This window comes from Rhinatrema bivittatum, chromosome 1, assembly GCF_901001135.1.
Source record: "Rhinatrema bivittatum chromosome 1, aRhiBiv1.1, whole genome shotgun sequence".
Classification (NCBI taxonomy): Eukaryota; Metazoa; Chordata; class Amphibia; order Gymnophiona; family Rhinatrematidae; genus Rhinatrema; species Rhinatrema bivittatum.
The window spans coordinates 221,726,162-221,746,359 of NC_042615.1; the positions used below are offsets into that span (position 1 = coordinate 221,726,162).

At 42.1% G+C, this 20,198-nt stretch overlaps 1 protein-coding gene across 2 annotated transcripts in view; it reads right to left on the reverse strand.

The window, feature by feature from the left end:
* Positions 1-17,692, reverse strand: part of MSANTD1 (Myb/SANT DNA binding domain containing 1) — a 55,898-nt gene extending 38,206 nt beyond the window's left edge. Inside the window, exons 1-3 of one of the 2 annotated variants that reach the window (XM_029592005.1) lie at positions 17,422-17,692; positions 16,045-16,225; positions 10,490-10,763 (exon numbers count right to left, since the gene is read on the reverse strand). In XM_029592005.1, coding sequence (XP_029447865.1) covers positions 10,490-10,743 — 254 coding nt within the window. In that variant the 5' untranslated portion in view covers positions 10,744-10,763; positions 16,045-16,225; positions 17,422-17,692. Of the gene's footprint in view, positions 1-10,489; positions 10,764-16,044; positions 16,358-17,421 lie in introns of those variants that run through there. The other variant, XM_029592014.1, reaches the window with a different exon arrangement.
* Positions 17,693-20,198: the final 2,506 nt, after the last annotated feature.

Here is a 20,198-nt window from a genome sequence, read left to right on the forward strand (position 1 = left end):
GACCCCCTCCGGATCTCCATCTGTATGGGACCAGGACACAGGGCTGGGTGTTTGGGAATGCTCTGGAGACTCAGCTAGAGCTGTTTTTTTGTGTGGTAGAAAGGGACCTCTGTTATAGGAATCCTGGTAGACCCCTGGGAGAGCTTTTGTGCACAATTTCATCACCATGGGAAGTTCTGCTCAGACTGTTGGCGTAAAGGATACCTACCTAGAAGCAACACGCATGTTTGTACCAACGTCATCAGTAACTTTATATTGATGGATAAAATGGACATTCATTTTGACTTTTAATCAATCGGTAAACTTATTATTTAACACCCAGTGCCTTGTCCTACCTGGTTTGTCCCAGCATCTCCCTCCGGGGATGCCGCAGCTGTCAACACACACAAGGATTATCACACCACTGTCTGGGCATAAATGAAAGTTTCGCCCTATAAAAAGAATCCACATCTGGGATAGAGAGCACAGGATATGGGAGGAGCACTAGACGGAGAAACCCCTGAGGATATTAATATGTTTGTGTGCCCTTGGGGTTAATACCCTGCTAAAGGTTACATATATACTTTAAGAATTGTTGAAGTTTAAAGAAAGGCATAATACTACCAATCACCACCAATATCTGATATCTTAAGCCCTTCTTCCCATTCTGTGTCTATGGGAAAACACATAGTTAATTAGGCTCTTAGGGGGTCATATTCCAATTCGCGTTAGGGCCCTAACTCTCGCGATAATGCCATAACGCATGCGATCACGCATTGCGAGATGCGTATGCAAATTTGAAACTGTCAAGTGGGAGGAGTTTGGGAGGAGTTAATGAGGGAGAGGCACACATATTAGTCAACATTTTATACCACTGTAAGAGGGGGCATTCTAAACTCGGGGTGAGGTTTTGATGATAGGCTACGTTTTGGGGGGCAGTTTTACATGCACAGTCAGAGGTACGAACGGGTTACCATCAGTAAAAGTTGCATGTGATTTGGAGTGATGAAAGGTATAAAAAGATGAGATTTGTACAATGTCCTCTCGACCTAGCTTGATGCACCCTCTACCTAGCTGCTATCAAGCTAGGTTAAGAGTACAATATACAAATCTCATCTGTGTGTACCTTTCATTACTCCAAATCACATACAATCTTCACTGATGTCTACTGCGCTGTTCGTATCTCTGACTGTGCAAACCTAGCCCACCACAACCTCACTCAGAGTTACTAGTTGCCCCTCTTACAGTGGTATAAATAGTTTAGTTATATGAGAGGCTTATGAAGAGTCTCTCTCTCTCTCATACAAAATATTACAGGGCATGATACATTTAAAATGCAATGCAGTATCAGAAGAATTGCCCTAACCATACCCCTTTTCTATCGTGGGTGCTATTTTTCACAAATTTTATAGCAAAATGATAATTCTAGGCCTTAGTTTGCTCCTGCTACTTCATTGTGACCAAAAGCTTTTTAATTCAGCATGCAGGATTAAATTTAAAGACAAGTACTGGCTTTGGTAAGGGAGCTCACTATATTCTGGTGGAATTGACAATCTAAATTAATCCGATGCCCACAGAAATATGACAAGGAGCTTGTTTGTATCACCAGGTTCTGCAGCTAGAGTCTTTCTGTTGTCTCACTCATTCCATGTACTTTACATTTCCTCTGAGTCTGGTCTGAATAGAAAACAAAATTGCCAGCTCTACTTCTATCTGGACCAATTAGCAACCGGAAATACCCAACTTTAGAGGTCATTACTACTCATGCTGGGCTCTTAAATTAAAATACAGCTTAAAAAACCAATTAGTTAAGCAGTGGTGCCCATGGAAGCAGGCTTTATTGTCAGATAATTGCCCATGCCGAAAGACAGATGTCCTGAGCTGAAGGTGAGGGCACTTAATGAATAGGCAAGGGGCTATTAGCCAATAGAGCTTGCTGCCAAGGGCACTGTTCCTACTACAAAAAAGTGCAAAAGATGTTGTTTGCATGGTTTAAAAACCTTTTTCATACTCTTGTCAGTTGCAAGGTTTGGAAGGTTTCTAACCTGTAAAACGGAGATAGAGCAGCTTTTAAACTAGATGATGGGGGAAGGCGGACAGTTGCTCAGGAGCATATGGTTTGGAATGATTTATCTTTGAAGAATACTAACAAAACAGGGAAGTTAGGGCATCCCGATAGAGAGGTTGCAATAAATGCTAAAATAGACCAGGTGCCTGTAAGTGCAGAGTAGACAGAGTACAAAGATTCCAAATAACCCTGACAACTGATAAGCAGGTTGTTAATACAAACAAAAAAACATACTTTGAAATGTCTGAATACAAATGCTAGAAGTGTAAAAAAAAATAAGATGAGAGAGTTAGAATGTAAGAACTGAATGAAGTGGTAGAAATAATTGGCTCTCAGAGACCTGGTGGAAGGAGGATAACCAATGGGACACTGTGATACCAGGATACAAATTATATTGCAATGATAGGATGGATCAAATTGGTGGAGGGGTGTCACTATATGTTAAAGAAGGCATAGAGTCAAACTGGATAAAAGAACTACAGGAAACAAAATGCACTGCAGAATCTTTATGAATAGAAATTCCATGTGAGAAGGGGACTAGAATAGCAGTGGATTGCGAGGAATGCAGAAGGACCTTGTGAAACTAGGAGACTAGGCAACTGAATGGCAAGTGCAAAAGTGCAAAATGATGCACAGAGGGAAAAATAATTCCAACTGCAGGTACACAATGCTAGGTTCTGTATTGGGAGTCACTACCCAGGAAAAGGACCTTGGAGTCCTTGTGGACAACATACTGAAATCCTCTGTTCTGTGTGCAGTAGTGGTCAAAAAAGAAAATATGTTAAGAATGATTGATTCTAAAAGGAATGGAGAATAAACAGAAAATATCATATTGCCTCTATATTTAATCATAGCACAACACCACCTTGAGTACTGTGTGCTGTTCTGGTCACCCCATCTCCAGAAAGACATAGCAGAACTAGAAAAGGTGCAGAAGAGGGCAACCAATATTATAAAGCAGATGAAACATCTCTCCTATGAGGAGAGGCTACACAGAATAGGGCTCTTTAGTTTGGAAAATAGATGGCTAAGAAGGGGACATGATAGAAGTGTATAAAATAATAATTGAGTTGGTACAAGCAAATAAAAGACGGTTATTTCCCTTTTCAAATAATACTAAAATAAGAGGACACTCCATGAAACTACCAACCAACAGATTCAAAACAGATCATAGAAAGTACTTTTTCATTCAGCGCACTATCAAGCTATGGAATCTGTTGCCAACGGACATGATCAAGGCAACTAGCATAGTGCGGTTTAAAAGAGGTTTAAACAAGTTGTGCATGGACCAGGAGAGAGACATCGGGGTGATAGTGTCATGTCACATTGCTTTACTACTTTAGATCATCAGACTATCACCTTGAGGTTTGTCTCCTGGTCCATGCACATCAGTCTCTCACCTGCCATCAAGTCCAGCTCCTTTGTATTTCTGCATCCGAAATGCATGACTCTACATTTCTTCACATTGAATCCCAGCTGTCAAATCTTGGACCATTCTTCAAGTTTTTAGATCACTTCTCTTCTCTACACTCCAGGTGTGTCTACTCTGTTGCAGATCTTAAAGTCATCTACAAAAAGACAGACTTTCCTTCTGACCCCTCCACAATATTGCTCACAAAGATATTGAACAGGACCAACCCCAAAATTGATCCTTGAGGCATTCCACTTGATACCCTCATCTCCTCAGAGTAGGTTCCATTTACCACTACTCGCTGTCATCTATCAGTCAACCAATTCCTAATTCATTCCACCACCTTGGGACCCACTATCAGGCTGCTCATTTTATTCATGAGCCTCCTTTGTGGGACTGTATCAAACCTTGAGCAAACTACTTTATCTCCTGTTGCCTTGGATACCCACTTAGGGGGTCATTTATCAAAATGCGCTAAGGCGTTTTCACATGCGTTAAGGGCTTATCGTATGGTGCGATGCAAATCCAAAAAAGAGGAGTAGTTAGGGGCGGGAGTGGCTGGGTTTACCAGTTTGCGAAGTCCTATCACACAGACTTAAAGCCCCAGCCTAGCAGGGGGGGAGGGGGAGGAGAGAGGGAGAGGGCGAGAGAGAGAGAGAAACTAGCCATAATGCCCTCTCCCTAGATAGGTATTTATATCTCTATGGGAGGCCCACCTAGTAACTCGAGGGGCCACTTTGACATTCAACGTGAGACATACGAACAGAACAGTTTGCTCTCTTGTGAAGATTTGATGACCTATGGAGAGAGGAAACTCACCTAAAGATGAGATTGTGCAATGTTCTCTCCACCTAGCTTGATGGACTCTCTACCTGGGTAACATCAAGCTAGGTGGAGAGAACATTGCACCAATCTCATCTTTGGGTGAGTTTCCTCTTTCCGAAGGTCATCAAATCTTCACAAGAGAGCAAACTGTTCTGTTCGTATGTCTCACGTTGAAGGTCAAAGTGGCCCCTAACCCCCTACACTAATACTTAAACCTCACCTCGAGTTACTAGGTGGGCCTCCCATAGAGATCTAGGGAGAAGGCATTATGGCTAGGCTCTCTCTTTCTTTCTTTCTCAGGTCTGGCACGTATCGCAAAGTGTGAAAACGTTATCGCAATTTGTGCTAACTTAACTCTTTGCATAGGTATTAGTGGAAATTGCGTTAAACTGTCTATTTGCATAAAACACGCCCCTTTTGCTATCGTATGTGATATTTATCGCATTTTGATAAATCCAGGCCTTAGATTGTAAACTCGTTTGGCCAGGAACTTATTGTAAGTGAATTACTAATAATGTTGCAAGCTGCTTTGAGCATTATTTAGAAAAGCAAGCTAAAAATCCATATTATTATACTATGATTGTTAGGGATGAATTCACTCTTTCCACCCCCCACAGATTTGAGCTTCCATTAGGGAAACGGCAGCTGAATATTGGGTTTCCTTGAATGTCTCCTCCCATTAAATGGGATAATCCACCACTATTAAGTGTATTTTGAAACACTCAAAAAGTTACTTGAAAGGGCCTGAATAAAGGTATTAAGAGCACAGAAGTCATTATCAGGCTCCTCTCTGCTCAGAACCTCACAATACAAAGGATTATACAACCCCTTACTCTAGCCTCCAGATAAACAGCTTTTATTCACCTCACCAAGGCCTCCATCCCAAACAGATTCATTCTTGCTCACTTCAGGAGTAAGTCTGGGCAGCCTCCTTTGGCCTACATAACTCCTATTATTTTCTCTGGGTGAAAAATGTATCTTGTTTTCTTTTCCTGCCATAGAAAATCATGGGAGCCAGCCTGTGCCACCCTCTTTCCATAACTCTATGGCAAGAATGAGGGCCACATGCAGGACTGGCTCTAGGCTAACCAGCAGCCCGTGCCAAAACAGACTTCACTCGTGCCTCTGGTTTGCATGTGAGCTGGTTCTGATTTGATAGTGGATTCTGAGAGGAATACATACTATTTTACAAAGCTTATTTATATTTTTTGGTTAATTATGAATTATATTGTGAACTCACCTGGTTTATTGATTATTGGGAGTAGAGAGTAGGATTTACCTACTATTAGGTAGGATACCTACTATTAGGTAGGATTACCTACTATTAGGTAGGATTTACCTACTATTGGGAGTAGAGAGTAGGATTATTGGGAGTAGAGAGTAGGATTTTACCCTTGTTCGATGTAAACCGATCCGATATGGTTATTACTATGAAGGTCGGTATAGAAAAGTGTTAAAATAAAAAATAAAATAAAAATAAAATAGATAGACTTTAGGTTATTTTGTAATTATATATTGAATTATGATTTGTATTTTTTTAAAGTTTATTTGACTGATATATTAGGGTTTTTTTAGATTCTATTTTAATTTATTTTGATTACTCCATAAACTGCTTTGGATTGAACCTTGGTTTAAATAAGATGCTAATATACTGCAAGTATAACTAAGGCTTCTGATTTTAGGTTTTAACCAATAAAACACCCTGATGCAAAACAATAAAACGCACCTGGAAACCCCACTTCCTCTGCTACTATCACACCCTTCCTCTTGCCGGCCCTGGATCCTCCATTTTGTTTTTGTGCCTTTTCCATATTAATGATTCCTCAGCTGCACAATTTCATTCAGCTGGAAAAGGGACCAGTAAGCACTGATTTTTTTTTTGCACTTTCAAAGAACCCCAAATTAGCTGGAAAATAAACACCTCCATTTACAACTGATAAACATCTAAAATCAGAAGCTTTAAATATAACCAGGATCACCCGCTGCCTCTTCAGAGATCTCGCCTTCCACCTCAATCCTAGTGACAAATTTAAGTCTTTGCCACTCCTAGGCACTGCTGGTGCCGTCACGCCCCTCCTCAAATGTCAGAACACATTAATGAAGTCTGGGCTCTATAAGTTCAGTAAATGTACCCTGTAACCACAGAAACTCTTCCAGCAATGGGTGCAGAGCAAAAGCTGTCAGTTCAGTATCAGCAACACAGATTCCCTCCACTAGCAGGCACTCTGTGATGCAGCATAAACCCCTGCAAAAAAAAAAAAAGTCACCCAGAAACAAACCTGTCATATCAATCCAATAATAATTTCCAGGACTCAAAACAGCAATAACCCTACCTCTGAAAAGGCAAAAATAAAACATGCAGGACTGCTACACAGCCCTGTATGCTAGCAGAATCTCTTACCTGGTGTGTCGCACAGACAGGCCCCCCCAAAAAAATACAGAAGTGACCACAAATTAGAAATAGAAACATGAAAGCAAAAACTGAACTGGAACACCTAAGAAACCAGACTCCGGCATGCAACGCCACACCAGGGAAATAATTTAATTTAGTTTTAATGCTAAAAAAAATGCAGGATCATGCATTTGGATCGCAAAAACACAAGGGAGCAGTATAGTATAGGGGTGAAGTTTTGTGCACAAGAGTGGAATCTTGTAGTGATCATATTTGATGATTTTAAAGTGTCCAAGCAGTTAGATAAGGCAATGGCAAAAGCCAGAAGGATGTTTGGGTGCATAGGGAGAGGAATAACCAGCAGGAAAGGGGAGGTGATAATGCCTCTGTTTAAGTCTCTGGTGAGATCTCACTTGGAGCAATGTGTACAATTCTGGCAGCTGTACCTTCCAAAAGATATAAACCGAATAGTCAGTCCAGAGGATAGCTACTAAAACAGTTAACAGTCTTCTTCATAAAGCTTATGGGTATAGACTTAAAGATCTAAATATATGTGCCCTGGAGGAAAGGAAGGAAAGGGGAAATATGAGAGAGACATTTAAAAACCTCCAAGGAATAAATGCACAGGGAGCAGACCTCTTTCAACAGCCTGGAAGGAAAGGTCATGGGATGAGGGTGAAAGTGAGCAGACTCAGGATTAATCTAAGGAAACTTTTCTTTAGTAAAAGGGTGGTGGACATTGGGAGATGGGGATAGTTTCAGAATTCAAGAGGACCGAGCACAGAGGATCTCGGAGGGAGAAGAAGGCACTATAAACCTGGTTAGGAGATGTGGCTGGGCAGACTAGAAGAGCTGTATGGTCTGTATCTGCTGTCAGGTTCTATTTTCTATAAATGCATTTCCTTCTGTACTGTGCAAAATATTAAGATATCAGAGATGCACATTCCCAAAGCGGACATATTCCAGTCACTAAACTGAAAAAAGGCTTTTTCTACCTTTACTATCTGGACCTTTTATATTTCTAATTATGTTGGTCCTCAGCTCTTCATTTTTCTTTTCTCTTATTAGTCTCCTAATTTTTTTTAGAGCTTCCTGTCCATTTTCCATTTGACTCTTCTCCTGTCTTCTTCATTTCCTTCCCTACATCTCTCTCTGACATTGATCTTTTCTTTTTCTTCTAATTTGTCTCCATTTCTCTCCATCACTGTCTCACTGTGCACTCATACCTTGATTTCAGCTCTCCATTTCTCCCTGTCCCAACCCTACACCTCCCCAACTCGCCCCTTAATTGGCCCCTCTCAGCACTTCCTCTCCAACTTGCTGGGTTGCGCCTTTTGCCATCTTCACCTGGCTTGGCCCCTTGCCCTTCCTCTCAACAACTGCCTCCTTTCTTAAGAACATAAGAAATTGCCATGCTGGGTCAGACCAAGGGTCCATCAAGCCCAGCATCCTGTTTCCAACAGAGGCCAAACCAGGCCACAAGAGCCTGGCAATTACCCAAACACTAAGAAGATCCCATGCTACTGATGCAATTAATAGCAGTGGCTATTCCCTAAGTAAACTTGATTAATAGCCGTTAATGGACTTCTCCTCCAAGAACTTATCCAAACCTTTTTTGAACCCAGCTACACTAAATGCTCTGTCAAATACCCCTCACCTTTCATTCTTCCCTCTTTCACCTTTCAAGCCCTCACCTTCTAACCCTCAACTTCCATTCTTTTCCCTTATCTCCTTCAGCTTCCAAACTCCTTCAGCTTCATCCTCTCTTACCTTCTACCCTCCCCCACACCTTCTAACCCATCTCCCTCCTTTCCAAATCCTGCTCAACTTCCATCCTCCCCTTTCTCTTCACCTTCCAACCCTCTCAACTTCCATCCTTCTCTCTTATTTATTTATTTAAACACTTTTATATACCGAAGTTCGTATGGACATCACATCTTCCAAATTCCATAATCTTCATCCTTTTCTTACCTACCAATCCACTTATCTCCCTTACTTTCCAAATCCTGCTCAACTGCCATCCTACCTCACTTTTCAACCCTCGCCCCCCAAACTTCCAACTTTCCGTCCTCCCTTCCTTCACCTTCCATCCTGTCCCTCCCTCTTTCAAACCTTCCCCTTCTCCTCATGTTCAAAAACACCTTGCCTGTGGACTGGCAAACAGGAGAGCAGAGCTGGCACTTCTAACGCCCCTTGCCACCGACTGCTCTCTCTCCTATGGCAAATCAGTTGTTTGAAATGCACCGCAGGGAGAAGAGTCAGCGGCAAGAAAAGGTTAGAAGTGCTGGCTCCCTGGGCCACCCAATGATGACACCTAGTGGCCAGAATGAGGACTCACATTATCATATTCTGGAGGGAACTGCAGTCTTTGCGCACGCGCACACACACACACACACACACACACACACACACCAAAGCCAAGGTCTGCTGCTGCAATGGCTGGGCTTGTGAGTTGGAATGGAATAAGAAACAGGGGGAAATGACCCAGGTATTTGCAAATGAAGGCTCATGGCATTGTACACCAACAGAGGCCAGGTCAGACTGAGCTGGAAATTCAAACAGGAGGAAACCGCCAGGTCAAAAAATAAAGTGCTCAGAAATAGCATTCCAGTCTTTTTAAGAAGTAGACCTACAACCAAGAGCTTCTTTTATTTTGACACCTAGTGGTCAGCTAAGGAACAGTGCAGAAAGTGGCTCTGCGTCCCTACCGTACTTAAATGCTACATTGGACAAGACTGCAGACCACAACCAGGGGAAAACTAGAGGTTGCGCATGCTATGCTGGCTTCCTCAAAAGCACTGGATCAGAGAAATGCCACACAGCACGGGAGACCAAATATACAAAGTACAAAATATTAATAAGTAATCAAAGATAAGTTATTGAGTTATAAGATTACATTTAATAATCTAGTCCAATAAACTCATACTAGAAAATTATATTATCTGGATTGATAGTTATGATTATCTAAATATAATACAAAGGTAATATAGTTTGGAATTGCAATTGCATTATAACAATATCCGTTACTCATTTTTCTCATGTGCCAGTCTGGGTTGAGTATTTTTTGGGGGTTTTGGTTTTTTTTTAAATTTAATTAGAAGTAATACACTGGCACTCTAATACCTTTCCCAGGTTAAAAGTTTGCAAGCCTCATATGTCTGCGATTCCGGATTCCTTACAGCCATCTTGGGGATATTTTCATTCCCTTCCCTCCCTCCTTTTCCTCCTCTCTCACAGCTCTTTTCTCAGTGAATTCTCTCTCGGCCTCTGAGCTTTCCCTTGCTGATGCTGCTTATAATCGCAGAGTAGGAGAAGTCAGGCAGCAGCAAGAGAAGCAGCTTTATTTTTCACCTTCTGCAGTGCCACCCCCTTAATGTGCGATGTCAAATCCTGGGAACTTCATGCCGAATGAGATAACATGTGGAATTTGAACTTTTCCTTGTAAGTACAGTGTGGCGCTTGAGAGTCAGGCAAGCTTCCTTAAACAGCATCTAGTGTAGCTGTGATGAACAATCCTGCTTGAATTCCCAGTCCCACAAGCAACAGAATCTAACTGATCCTGTGGGTTGGGTTTTTTTTTGTAAATTAATATGCTTTTCAGCACTCACAGAACAGAACAGAATGAAAATTTAAAATTAAAGAAATTGCTAATAAGTGAAATTTTTTTTTTTTTTTTTAAGTGATACTAAAGCTCAACACCTCTGGTCTCCTGTCTCAAGTCTTGCCTGCACACAAAATAGAAAGGCAGCCGTTACCACTAAAGAGCCCGAAACAGAAAGGACATTTTCATAAAACAAAATTAGCTGCAGCTTACCTGTACTGGAACGTCATGTTTGTAATTTTGATCTTTATTTCCTCTCCGTGGCGATGCTCCTCGGTCATTTCAAAGAGTTTGTTAGCCATTTTCTCGTAAACTTTGGCATTCCTTTTGGTTTGTTTCAATTCGTCAAAATATTCTTCCCAAACCAGCATCAAGCCTCTCATTTCTGCATCAGTCCAGTTCCTGGCCCTCCTGTGCTTCTCACTCTGAGAAGAAATAATATAACTGGGGATTTCTGCTGCAGCCATCTCTGATGGACCTAAAAGGGCTTTAAAAGAAGACACTTAAATCAGGATTTAAGTTATTTTAGCTTAAATTTCTGCAGTGCAAGGCTTTCCACATGTGGAAGAAGAATTTGAATGACAACAGAGCACATGAAACCTCTTTGCAACAGCTTGAAGCTTGAGAGCATAAAATGGGGCCTACATCTGACAGGCAGGAATTTAGTTAAAAGCTTTTAAACAGAGAAACGTCATTTTGATGTCACGTTCCCATAGCAACAGAGCAACTGCATAAGCTACAACAACAAAAGCCTTTTAACTGAAAGCCAAAGAATCAGGACAAAGTTGACAGGCCATCAATATTAAAGCTTTTAAATGCTTTAAAAAGAGGTTTAGCAGCAAGGGAAAAAAAAAAAAGATCTACACAGCCTTTTGAGAAATCACTTTTAAGTTCCTCCTCTTTCTAACCTTTCCTTTCTTTTTCAAAGAGGAAAAAACCACTAATAAGGGTCGTGGTCTGCTAAATGAGCTTTTAAGTTGGGCTTTGCAGATTCTTTAGGACCGTGGAAGGAGAGTCCAAGGGCATATAGAAAGCCTTTTAAAAGCATTTTCAAGAACAATATGTGTGTATATGTACATATAGATAGATATATATATCCCTGTGGAGTTTCTATCAGCCTATCTTTCATGATTTATCTATCTGTTTACCTGTTTTAGCTAGTCATACAGCCGTGCCTGTAAAACAGTCTGGGAACAAAGGAAGGTGCTTTTTATAGCAGAAATGTGACTGCTCTACAGTAATTGAGTAAATGATAGCAGATAGACTCAAATGGTCCGTCCAGTCTGCCCAGCAAGTTGCTATGGGTTGGACCCTCTGCTCCATGCAGGTTATCTGCATGCAGAAATATTACATTTCTTCATTTTCAACCTCTAGCCATTAGGGATCCTCTGTGTTTATCCCATGCAAATAAAAAGGAATTTTAAAAGAGATGCATGTGCATAAAATAGTAGATGTGTGCACAAATAGTGCATATTTGCGCAAGTACTATTTTATACACCTTGCTCGTATAAAAACGTGTTGGGTAGGGGCGATCCAGGGCAGGGCCAACTTTTACGTGCATAAATTGTGATTTTATAACCTGCAAACACAGCACACTTGCATCTGTCCGTTATCTGTGCATATTTACTTCTGCTATTTATCAGGTATAAGTCAGAATAAAACTCTTTATAGCCAAATACTGACTGGGTGAAGGGTCTGGGTAGACTGGGGGAAGCGCTGGCTGAATAACTAGAGATAGACTGGGCAAACTGGTGGACTAATTAGTAAAACTGGTCTTTTCTTTCATGCACATATGTTACAAAATGTGCTGACTTGCATGTGTAAAAGCCAACAAATGCTAAGGAAAATACGCAGATAACATTTCCTCATGCAAATGCTTAAAATTAGGAGCACACATACGCGCAAATAGGCAGATTGTATATAATATGTGCGCAATTGTGTAGACGACATAACATTCATGCACATGTTCTCGAGCCCACATATGTGCGTGTATGGACATGCACGTGTATTTTTTTTTTTTATAGTAACCATCCTCTGTGCAAGATTTTCTATGGGGAAGGAAGGCATAACCTCACTTTCAGGCCGATGGAGCGCACTGTTAACCCGCCACTGGACGCGCGTTTTCCCTTACCCCTTATGCAGTAAGGGGCCAAAAACGTGCGTCCAATCCGCTGAACCTAATAGTGCCCGCAACATGCAAATGCACGTTGATGGCCCTATTAGGTATTCCGGCGCAATACAGAAAGTAAAATGTGCAGCCAAGCCGCACATTTTACTTTCAGAAATTAGCGCCTACCCAAAGGTAGGCGCTAATTTCTTCGGGCACTGGGAAAGTGCACAGAAAAGCAGTAAAAACTGCTTTTCTGTGCACCCTCCGACTTAATATCATGGCGATATTAAGTCGGAGGTCCCGAAACTTTCCAAAAGTAAAAAAAAAATAAAAAAATTTGAAGTCGGCCGGCAGCTGTCGGGTCGAAAACCGGACGCTCAACTTAGCCGGCATCTGGTTTCTGAGCACATGGCTGTCAGCGGGATCGAGAACCGACACCGGCAAAATTGAGCATCGGCTGTCAAACCCGCTGACAGCTGCTGCTCCGGTCCAAAAGGAGGCGCTAGGGACGCGCTAGTGTCCCTAGCACATCCTTTTGCCCGTTTTTACCGCCGGGCCTCATTTAAATACATAATCGCGTGCACAGGAGAGTGTTCTGTGCGCATGCCGGAAGAGCGGGCGTTTGCCCGCTCTCCCGCGGACTTTACTGAATTGGCCCGTTTGTTTTATAGCGGGAACACCATTATATAGGAAGCTATGTATGAAGATGATGAGATATCACACACTCAGATAGCCAATTAGAGCCTTAGCTTCTTTTGGACAGCAAAATATGTTCAGCCACATCAGCCTTTATTCAAGTAATCTTTCCTAAGAAAACAACTGGTAAGTGTTAAATATCTAAAATATTTATGTATTTAATAATATTTGTATATCGCTTCACTGATTAAAAATTTCTAGAAGTGATGTACAACATAGTATATAGAATACTAATGAAAACATTCATAATAAAAAATAATCACAAATTAAAATTAAAATAAAATATTAATAAACTAAAATTAACTAAGAACGCAGAAAAAATAGCTAACTCTTGGTAAAGAGTGAGATCCTGGATGTTCATAATTGATCTGGAAAACTGCGTGTAGGAAATAAAAAAAAAAAAAAAAAAAAAAAAAGCTGGATGAACATAACACGATCACAAAATGTGCAAATAATTAGGAGATAGCTGAAAGTAACCCAAGTGATCTGCAGGGCAAATAAGAAGTAGAGAGTCCTCTGCAGAGACAAAATATTTAAGTCCAGGGTCTTTTTATTGTATTTATTTTAAAAAATTTTCACCATACCCAATTGCAGGAATGTGATGCAGAGACTTTACTGCACAATTCTGGGTGCAGATGAAGAGGAGCATGGCACTACTGAAATCAAAAGTAGATTGTGCCCATCAATCCCTGGGACCAATAACAATAGTCCAGCGGATATTGTGGCATGCCTGCATGGTCATTGTGTCAAAGAGAAAATTCTGGCTAAACTCAGTCTCCGGGACCCTCCAGTTTAATGTAAATAAACCAGAGCTTTTCATTGATATCTCTGCACTGATAATTCGGCACAGAGGAGAAATGTGAGAAAGGTACAGAGATCCTGAAGAGGGCCAATAGCAGATGCTGCTGTGCGTTTCCCTTTGATTTGCTGTTTGCCAGAGGCATAAGTAGGTTTTAGGGGTAATGTTCAAAGAGTAATGCAGGGAGTGCAGGCCTAATACTAGCACATCCATGCATAAGTAGCAGGTCTGTACAGATGTGCATGCTTGCAGTGTCACGCGTAAATGTTAACAGGAGGGGAAAAAAGGGAACACCTGTTATTACAGAAGTAAACTGTATACCCACAGTGTGCAGCAAACATTATTACTGAGATTCAAGAACATAAGAACATAAGAACATAAGAAAATGCCATACTGGTTCTAGACCTCTCATGATTTTAAACACCTCTATCATATCCCCTCTCAGTCGTCTCTTCTCCAAGCTGAAAAGTCCTAACCTCTTTAGTCTTTCCTCATAGGGGAGTTGTTCCATTCCCCTTATCATTTTGGTAGCCCTTCTCTGTACCTTCTCCATCGCAATTATATCTTTTTTGAGATGCGGCGACCAGAATTGTACACAGTATTCAAGGTGCGGTCTCACCATGGAGCGATACAGAGGCATTATGACATTTTCCGTTTTATTCATCATTCCTTTTCTAATAATTCCCAACATTCTGTTTGCTTTTTTGACTGCCGCAGCACACTGAACCGACGATTTCAATGTGTTATCCACTATGACACCTAGATCTCTTTCTTGGGTTGTAGCACCTAATATGGAACCCAACATTGTGTAATTATAGCATGGGTTATTTTTCCCTATATGCATCACCTTGCACTTATCCACATTAAATTTCATCTGCCATTTGGATGCCCAATTTTCCAGTCTCACAAGGTCTTCCTGCAATTTATCACAATCTGCTTGTGATTTAACTACTCTGAACAATTTTGTATCATCTGCAAATTTGATTATCTCACTCGTCGTATTTCTTTCCAGATCATTTATAAATATATTGAACAGTAAGGGTCCCAATACAGATCCCTGAGGCACTCCACTGTCCACTCCCTTCCACTGAGAAAATTGCCCATTTAATCCTACTCTCTATTTCCTGTCTTTTAGCCAGTTTGCAATCCATGAAAGGACATCGCCACCTATCCCATGACTTTTTACTTTTCCTAGAAGCCTTTCATGAGGAACTTTGTCAAACGCCTTCTGAAAATCCAAGTATACTATATCTACCGGTTCACCTTTATCCACATGTTTATTAACTCCTTCAAAAAAGTGAAGCAGATTTGTGAGGCAAGACTTGCCTTGGGTAAAGCCATGCTGACTTTGTTCCATTAAACCATGTCTTTCTATATGTTCTGTGATTTTGATGTTTAGAACACTTTCCACTATTTTTCCTGGCACTGAAGTCAGGCTAACCGGTCTGTAGTTTCCCGGATCGCCCCTGGAGCCCTTTTTAAATATTGGGGTTACATTTGCTATCCTCCAGTCTTCAGGTACAATGGATGATTTTAATGATAAGTTACAAATTTTTACTAATAGGTCTGAAATTTCATTTTTTAGTTCCTTCAGAACTCTGGGGTGTATACCATCCGGTCCAGGTGATTTACTACTCTTCAGTTTATCAATCAGGCCTACCACATCTTAGGTTCACCGTAATTTGATTCAGTCCATCTGAATCATTACCCATGAAAACCAAGAGTGGTAGATGACTGGAATACCCTTCTAGAGGGGATGGTTAAGACAAAAACAGTAACAATTCAAAAAGGCATGGGATAAACAGAGAGCTGGCAAAAGAATGGAAGTGAGGCACTGGGGTAACTTTTCTGCATGGGGTAACTTGCATGGAACAGCAGTTACAATCCTAAACACCTTTACTGGGCAGGCTGAATGAGCCATTTTAATCTTTTTCTGCCATCATTTACTATGGGGCTGATGTGATAAAATCCATGCCAAAACAGATGCAAAATTTTTCATATCACACGTGTTAAAAACACGCAGCACTGATCAATGCTACAAACTAATGATAAGCAAATGAAATTGGGTCAAAAAAAATCCCTGGTAATCCCAAAAAGCTTGCCAAAACCAGTGCCAAAGCCAAAATGCAAAAAAAATAAAAAAAAACAATGTCAAAAACTCACGCTAGTTTGTAAAATGCTGCAGTGTTCCTTGTTAGTTAATAAAAGTGGCCTGGGAAGGCCTGTGGTGGGATTTAGTGGTTCCCAGTGTCCATCTCCACCCAAACATTCAGGGCCTGACACAGGTGTCACAGGCTGTGCCTTCCACACAGGTGTGGGAAACTCTGGCTCAAGGATGACAGGTCTGAAATAAAATGGATACACACCCTGAAGGAAGAATCAGACCAGTTATTCTTTAAAAATGTCACATTATTAAATTAATATTTGAAATCAGAACATATTAAAAACAGATACATGACCACACGGCATATTTCATTTTTTTAAATCAAATTTAAAATTGGGACATTAAAAAAAAGGTGTTTCCCAATCTTTTGTCTTTATTCATGAGTGAATCTTTAGAGTGCATCTGATTGTGGGTCTATGATTGTCTGTCTTCTTGTCCACTTGTATGTATAGAGGGTGTGAGTAGTGGAACAGATGAATGTGAAAGGTGGGTAAGTAGTGACAGAAAGGATAGGAGGAGTGTTCTGCATGGATCAATGAAATGCAGCCAAGGAGGGAAGATGGCAGGGGAAGAGAGAGTGGCATGCATGAGGTGGAGGGAACAGTTAGAGGGTGGAAGAAAAGAAAGCGGGAGGAAGGGAAGGGAGGCAGGTAATGGGGGGCAGTGCTCAGAGAAGTAGGAGCCCACACCAGTTATCATCTGGGAGTGATGAGTAGGTAGGAACCAGCAACCAACAGCTGAAGGAGAAACGGCGTCAATGTGATGTGCACCTCACAGAGGAAGAGAAGGACCTTCAGGTGTAGTGGAAGATCTGGAAGTGACGACCAGGACAGAGGATTGACGGAAGCATCGCTGGTGGGACACTATGGCGGCCGTAGAGGCCAAGCTGGCTCAGATCGAGAGGTCCAAGCCCAAGACAGGAAACAGCCCACCAGTTCCATTCCCCCCCCACACCCCCCCCTAATCCACTCCACCTCTCACCCAGACTCTTTCCTCCCCCTCCACCCCCTACCCCATCCTCACTATCACCCCTTTCTCACCCCCCTACCTCCCATCCCTCTCTAACCTAGCCCCCCCACTCCCCCTCCGTGTATATTGAATGTACATATATTGAATGTACATATTAGAATGTATACAGAATGTAAATAACTCCTGCTTTTTGTAAATAATCCCCCTTATTCCCCTCCTCTCTTCCCAGCATACTCATTTAGTTCCAAGTTACTGCCCTGCCCCCTTCCCTCCCCTCCCCCCTAGTTATAATATCAGTTACAATGTAAAGCCCTGTTGGCTGAATTTGCTGTTATCTGGAAACCGATGTAATGTCTCGTGCGAATGTCGGTATAGAAAAATGTTAAATAAATAAATAAATAAAAAACCATGTGACGTGCAGCCGATGCTGGCGGAGGACCTGATCCAGGGACTCTTCAGCTCCCCTCTTTTGCTGGTGTCCATATCGGAGGCATTGCTACAGATGGTGTGGAAGGAGCAGGTGAGTATGGCGGGAATGTATCTCTGGGGTGAAGAGGGCTGGCTGAAGGAGGGCCAGAAGGATGTAATAGTCGGCTCTGATATATCTTTCTATGTGTTTTTTTCAAGGTAATTATCAGCCAATGAACACAGAGGAGCCTGCCGCAGAGAGGACTTGTAGCTGTAATTGGCATATCCTGCAAAAAAAATTAGAAATGCAACAAGCTATTAACTCACTGCGTGCAAGGTACCAAAATACATTGCGCTGACGACCTAGGGATACTCACGCCATAGACATATGGGGCCCAATATTCGGTGCTGGCTGGTTAAGTAACTTAGCTGGATATGACCAATCTGGTTAATTTACAATGTATATTCAGTGGCATGGCTAAGTTTAGACCTGCTCTATGAGGCATCTAAACTTAGACGTAAACTTTTGCAGCTAACTCTGAATATCAGTAGTTAGCCGTATAAGTTATTCAGCTAACTTGCTGTGTCCCCAAACTGCTCAATAATCACACCTACTTTTTGTGCATATAACTTTTAGCCATATAAAGGGACTTATATGGCTAAGTGGTGGCCGCTGAACAAAGGCGCATATTCAGCGGCTACTACTTAGCCGCACAAGTCCTGCTTAACCAGCTAAATAGCACTGAACGCACTGGGATAGATTTTTCAAAGGGTTACGCGCATAACCCCCGAAAACCTACCCCTGCACGTGCCGAGCCTATTTTGCATAGGCTTGGCGGCGCACACAAGTCCCGGGACGCACGTATGTCCCGGGGCTTTCAAAAATGGGCGGGTCGGGGGTGTGGCAGCGGTTTGGGGGCGGTCCGGGGGCGGGGCCGAATCCTCCAGCACAGCGGCCTGTGTCGGGGGATGGTGAGCCGGCAGGCGTAAACAAGATAAGGTGGGGGGGGGGAGATTTAGGTAGGGCTGGGGGGTGGGTTATATAGGGGAAGGGAGGAAAAGGTGGGGGGGGAGCAAAAACTCACTGCCATCGGGGCTCCCCTTGCGCGCGCCGACCCTGGATTTTATAACGGGCGCGGTAGCACGCGCATGTTATAAAATCGGGTGTACATTTGTGAGTGACGGGTGGCGCGCACAAATGTACCTCGCACGCTTAAAATTTAAAATCGGCCCCACTTTTAATATTGGGCCTTACACATATAGCAAAGTAGAAGCAGGCATTATAGGCAACCATGAGTTTACTTTCTAGCTTCTTAGTTAATGCTTGCAGTACCCATCCCAGAAACCGTTCTTGTATAGCGGGATAGTACTTGTGCTCAGCACCATTCGCTACTCCGCTTTCAGTTACCTACCCAATCAGCCAACAATTTTGGTACCCACCCCAGCGAGCTGGCATGTATTGCAGGACACTGCGCACCTTTGGCAGCATCCCGCAGACAGTGGATACTATTCCGCTTTCAGAAGCCAGCCCAAAGCTACAGTTTTCCTTTTTAGCTAACGCTTTGGTTTGATTTCCATTTCTAACTTACCCAGCAGCCAGCCTTTGCAATATTTCCCCTTCTGCGAAATTTCACACCAGCTCCCACTGTGAACAGCTTGAGCCAGGACAGCTTGCTCCTCTCGGATCCTCTTCTTCGGTGATAAAGTGTCTTCTTTCACTGTCTTCCTTCTCTTCTTTGCCCTAAAAGCTTCTGCCACTCTGATTCTTCAGCTCACCCACAAAATATTCCAAAGCATTAACACACACAAAAAAAAGGTACATAAGGCACAGAAAAGCTGAGCAAAACACCTACCCATAGCACCACAATGGCCACCAGAAATATGACTAAACGTTTGCTCCTGCCATGACCCTGGTGTTAAATTTACTGCATTAAAAATACGCACTAAAATGTCTGCCTCCTAATGCAGCCCTCCATATTGCCCTGTAATAGCTAATACCCTCTTTTACATGTGATTTGCATGCATCCACACTAATATTCCACGGGTTTTGTAGTGCAGGTTTTATCAGAGCTAAAACCTATATAAAATATCGGAGTAAGGTTAGCGCCAAAAAACCCATGCTAAAAACCGGATTAAAAACCTGCAGTAGGCTCGGCATAGCTTTTTACATTGGCCCCTATATTAGCTGGAAGGAAAACATTTCTTCCCTGGAAAGAACATAGTGAAGGAAAAATTAAAGCACTTCATGTAGGAGCACCACTTGGTAGTTGAAAACCTTAGAGGTGCCCGAATGCCAAAAATTCTTAGAAATATCCAGACCAAATCAGGCTGAGGCCTGCTGAATTGAGAGAGGAAAATCTCAAATAAACTTAAAACCACAAAGGAAACCCATAAACTCAGGGCAGGTGGCAGCAGACCTATTGAAACACACCAGGTACAGTGACTTTGATCTTGAAGACTGAACATGTCAGAAGAACATAAGAAAATGCCATACTGGGTCAGACCAAGGGTCCATCAAGCCCAGCATCCTGTTTCCAACAGTGGCCAATCCAGGCCATAAGAACCTGGCAAGTACCCAAAAACTAAGTCTATTCCATGTAACCATTGCTAATGGCAGTGGCTATTCTCTAAGTGAACTTAATAGCAGGTAATGGACTTCTCCTCCAAGAACTTATCCAATCCTTTTTTAAACACAGCTATACTAACTGCACGAACCACATTCTCTGGCAACAAATTCCAGAGTTTAATTGTGCGTTGAGTAAAAAAGAACTTTCTC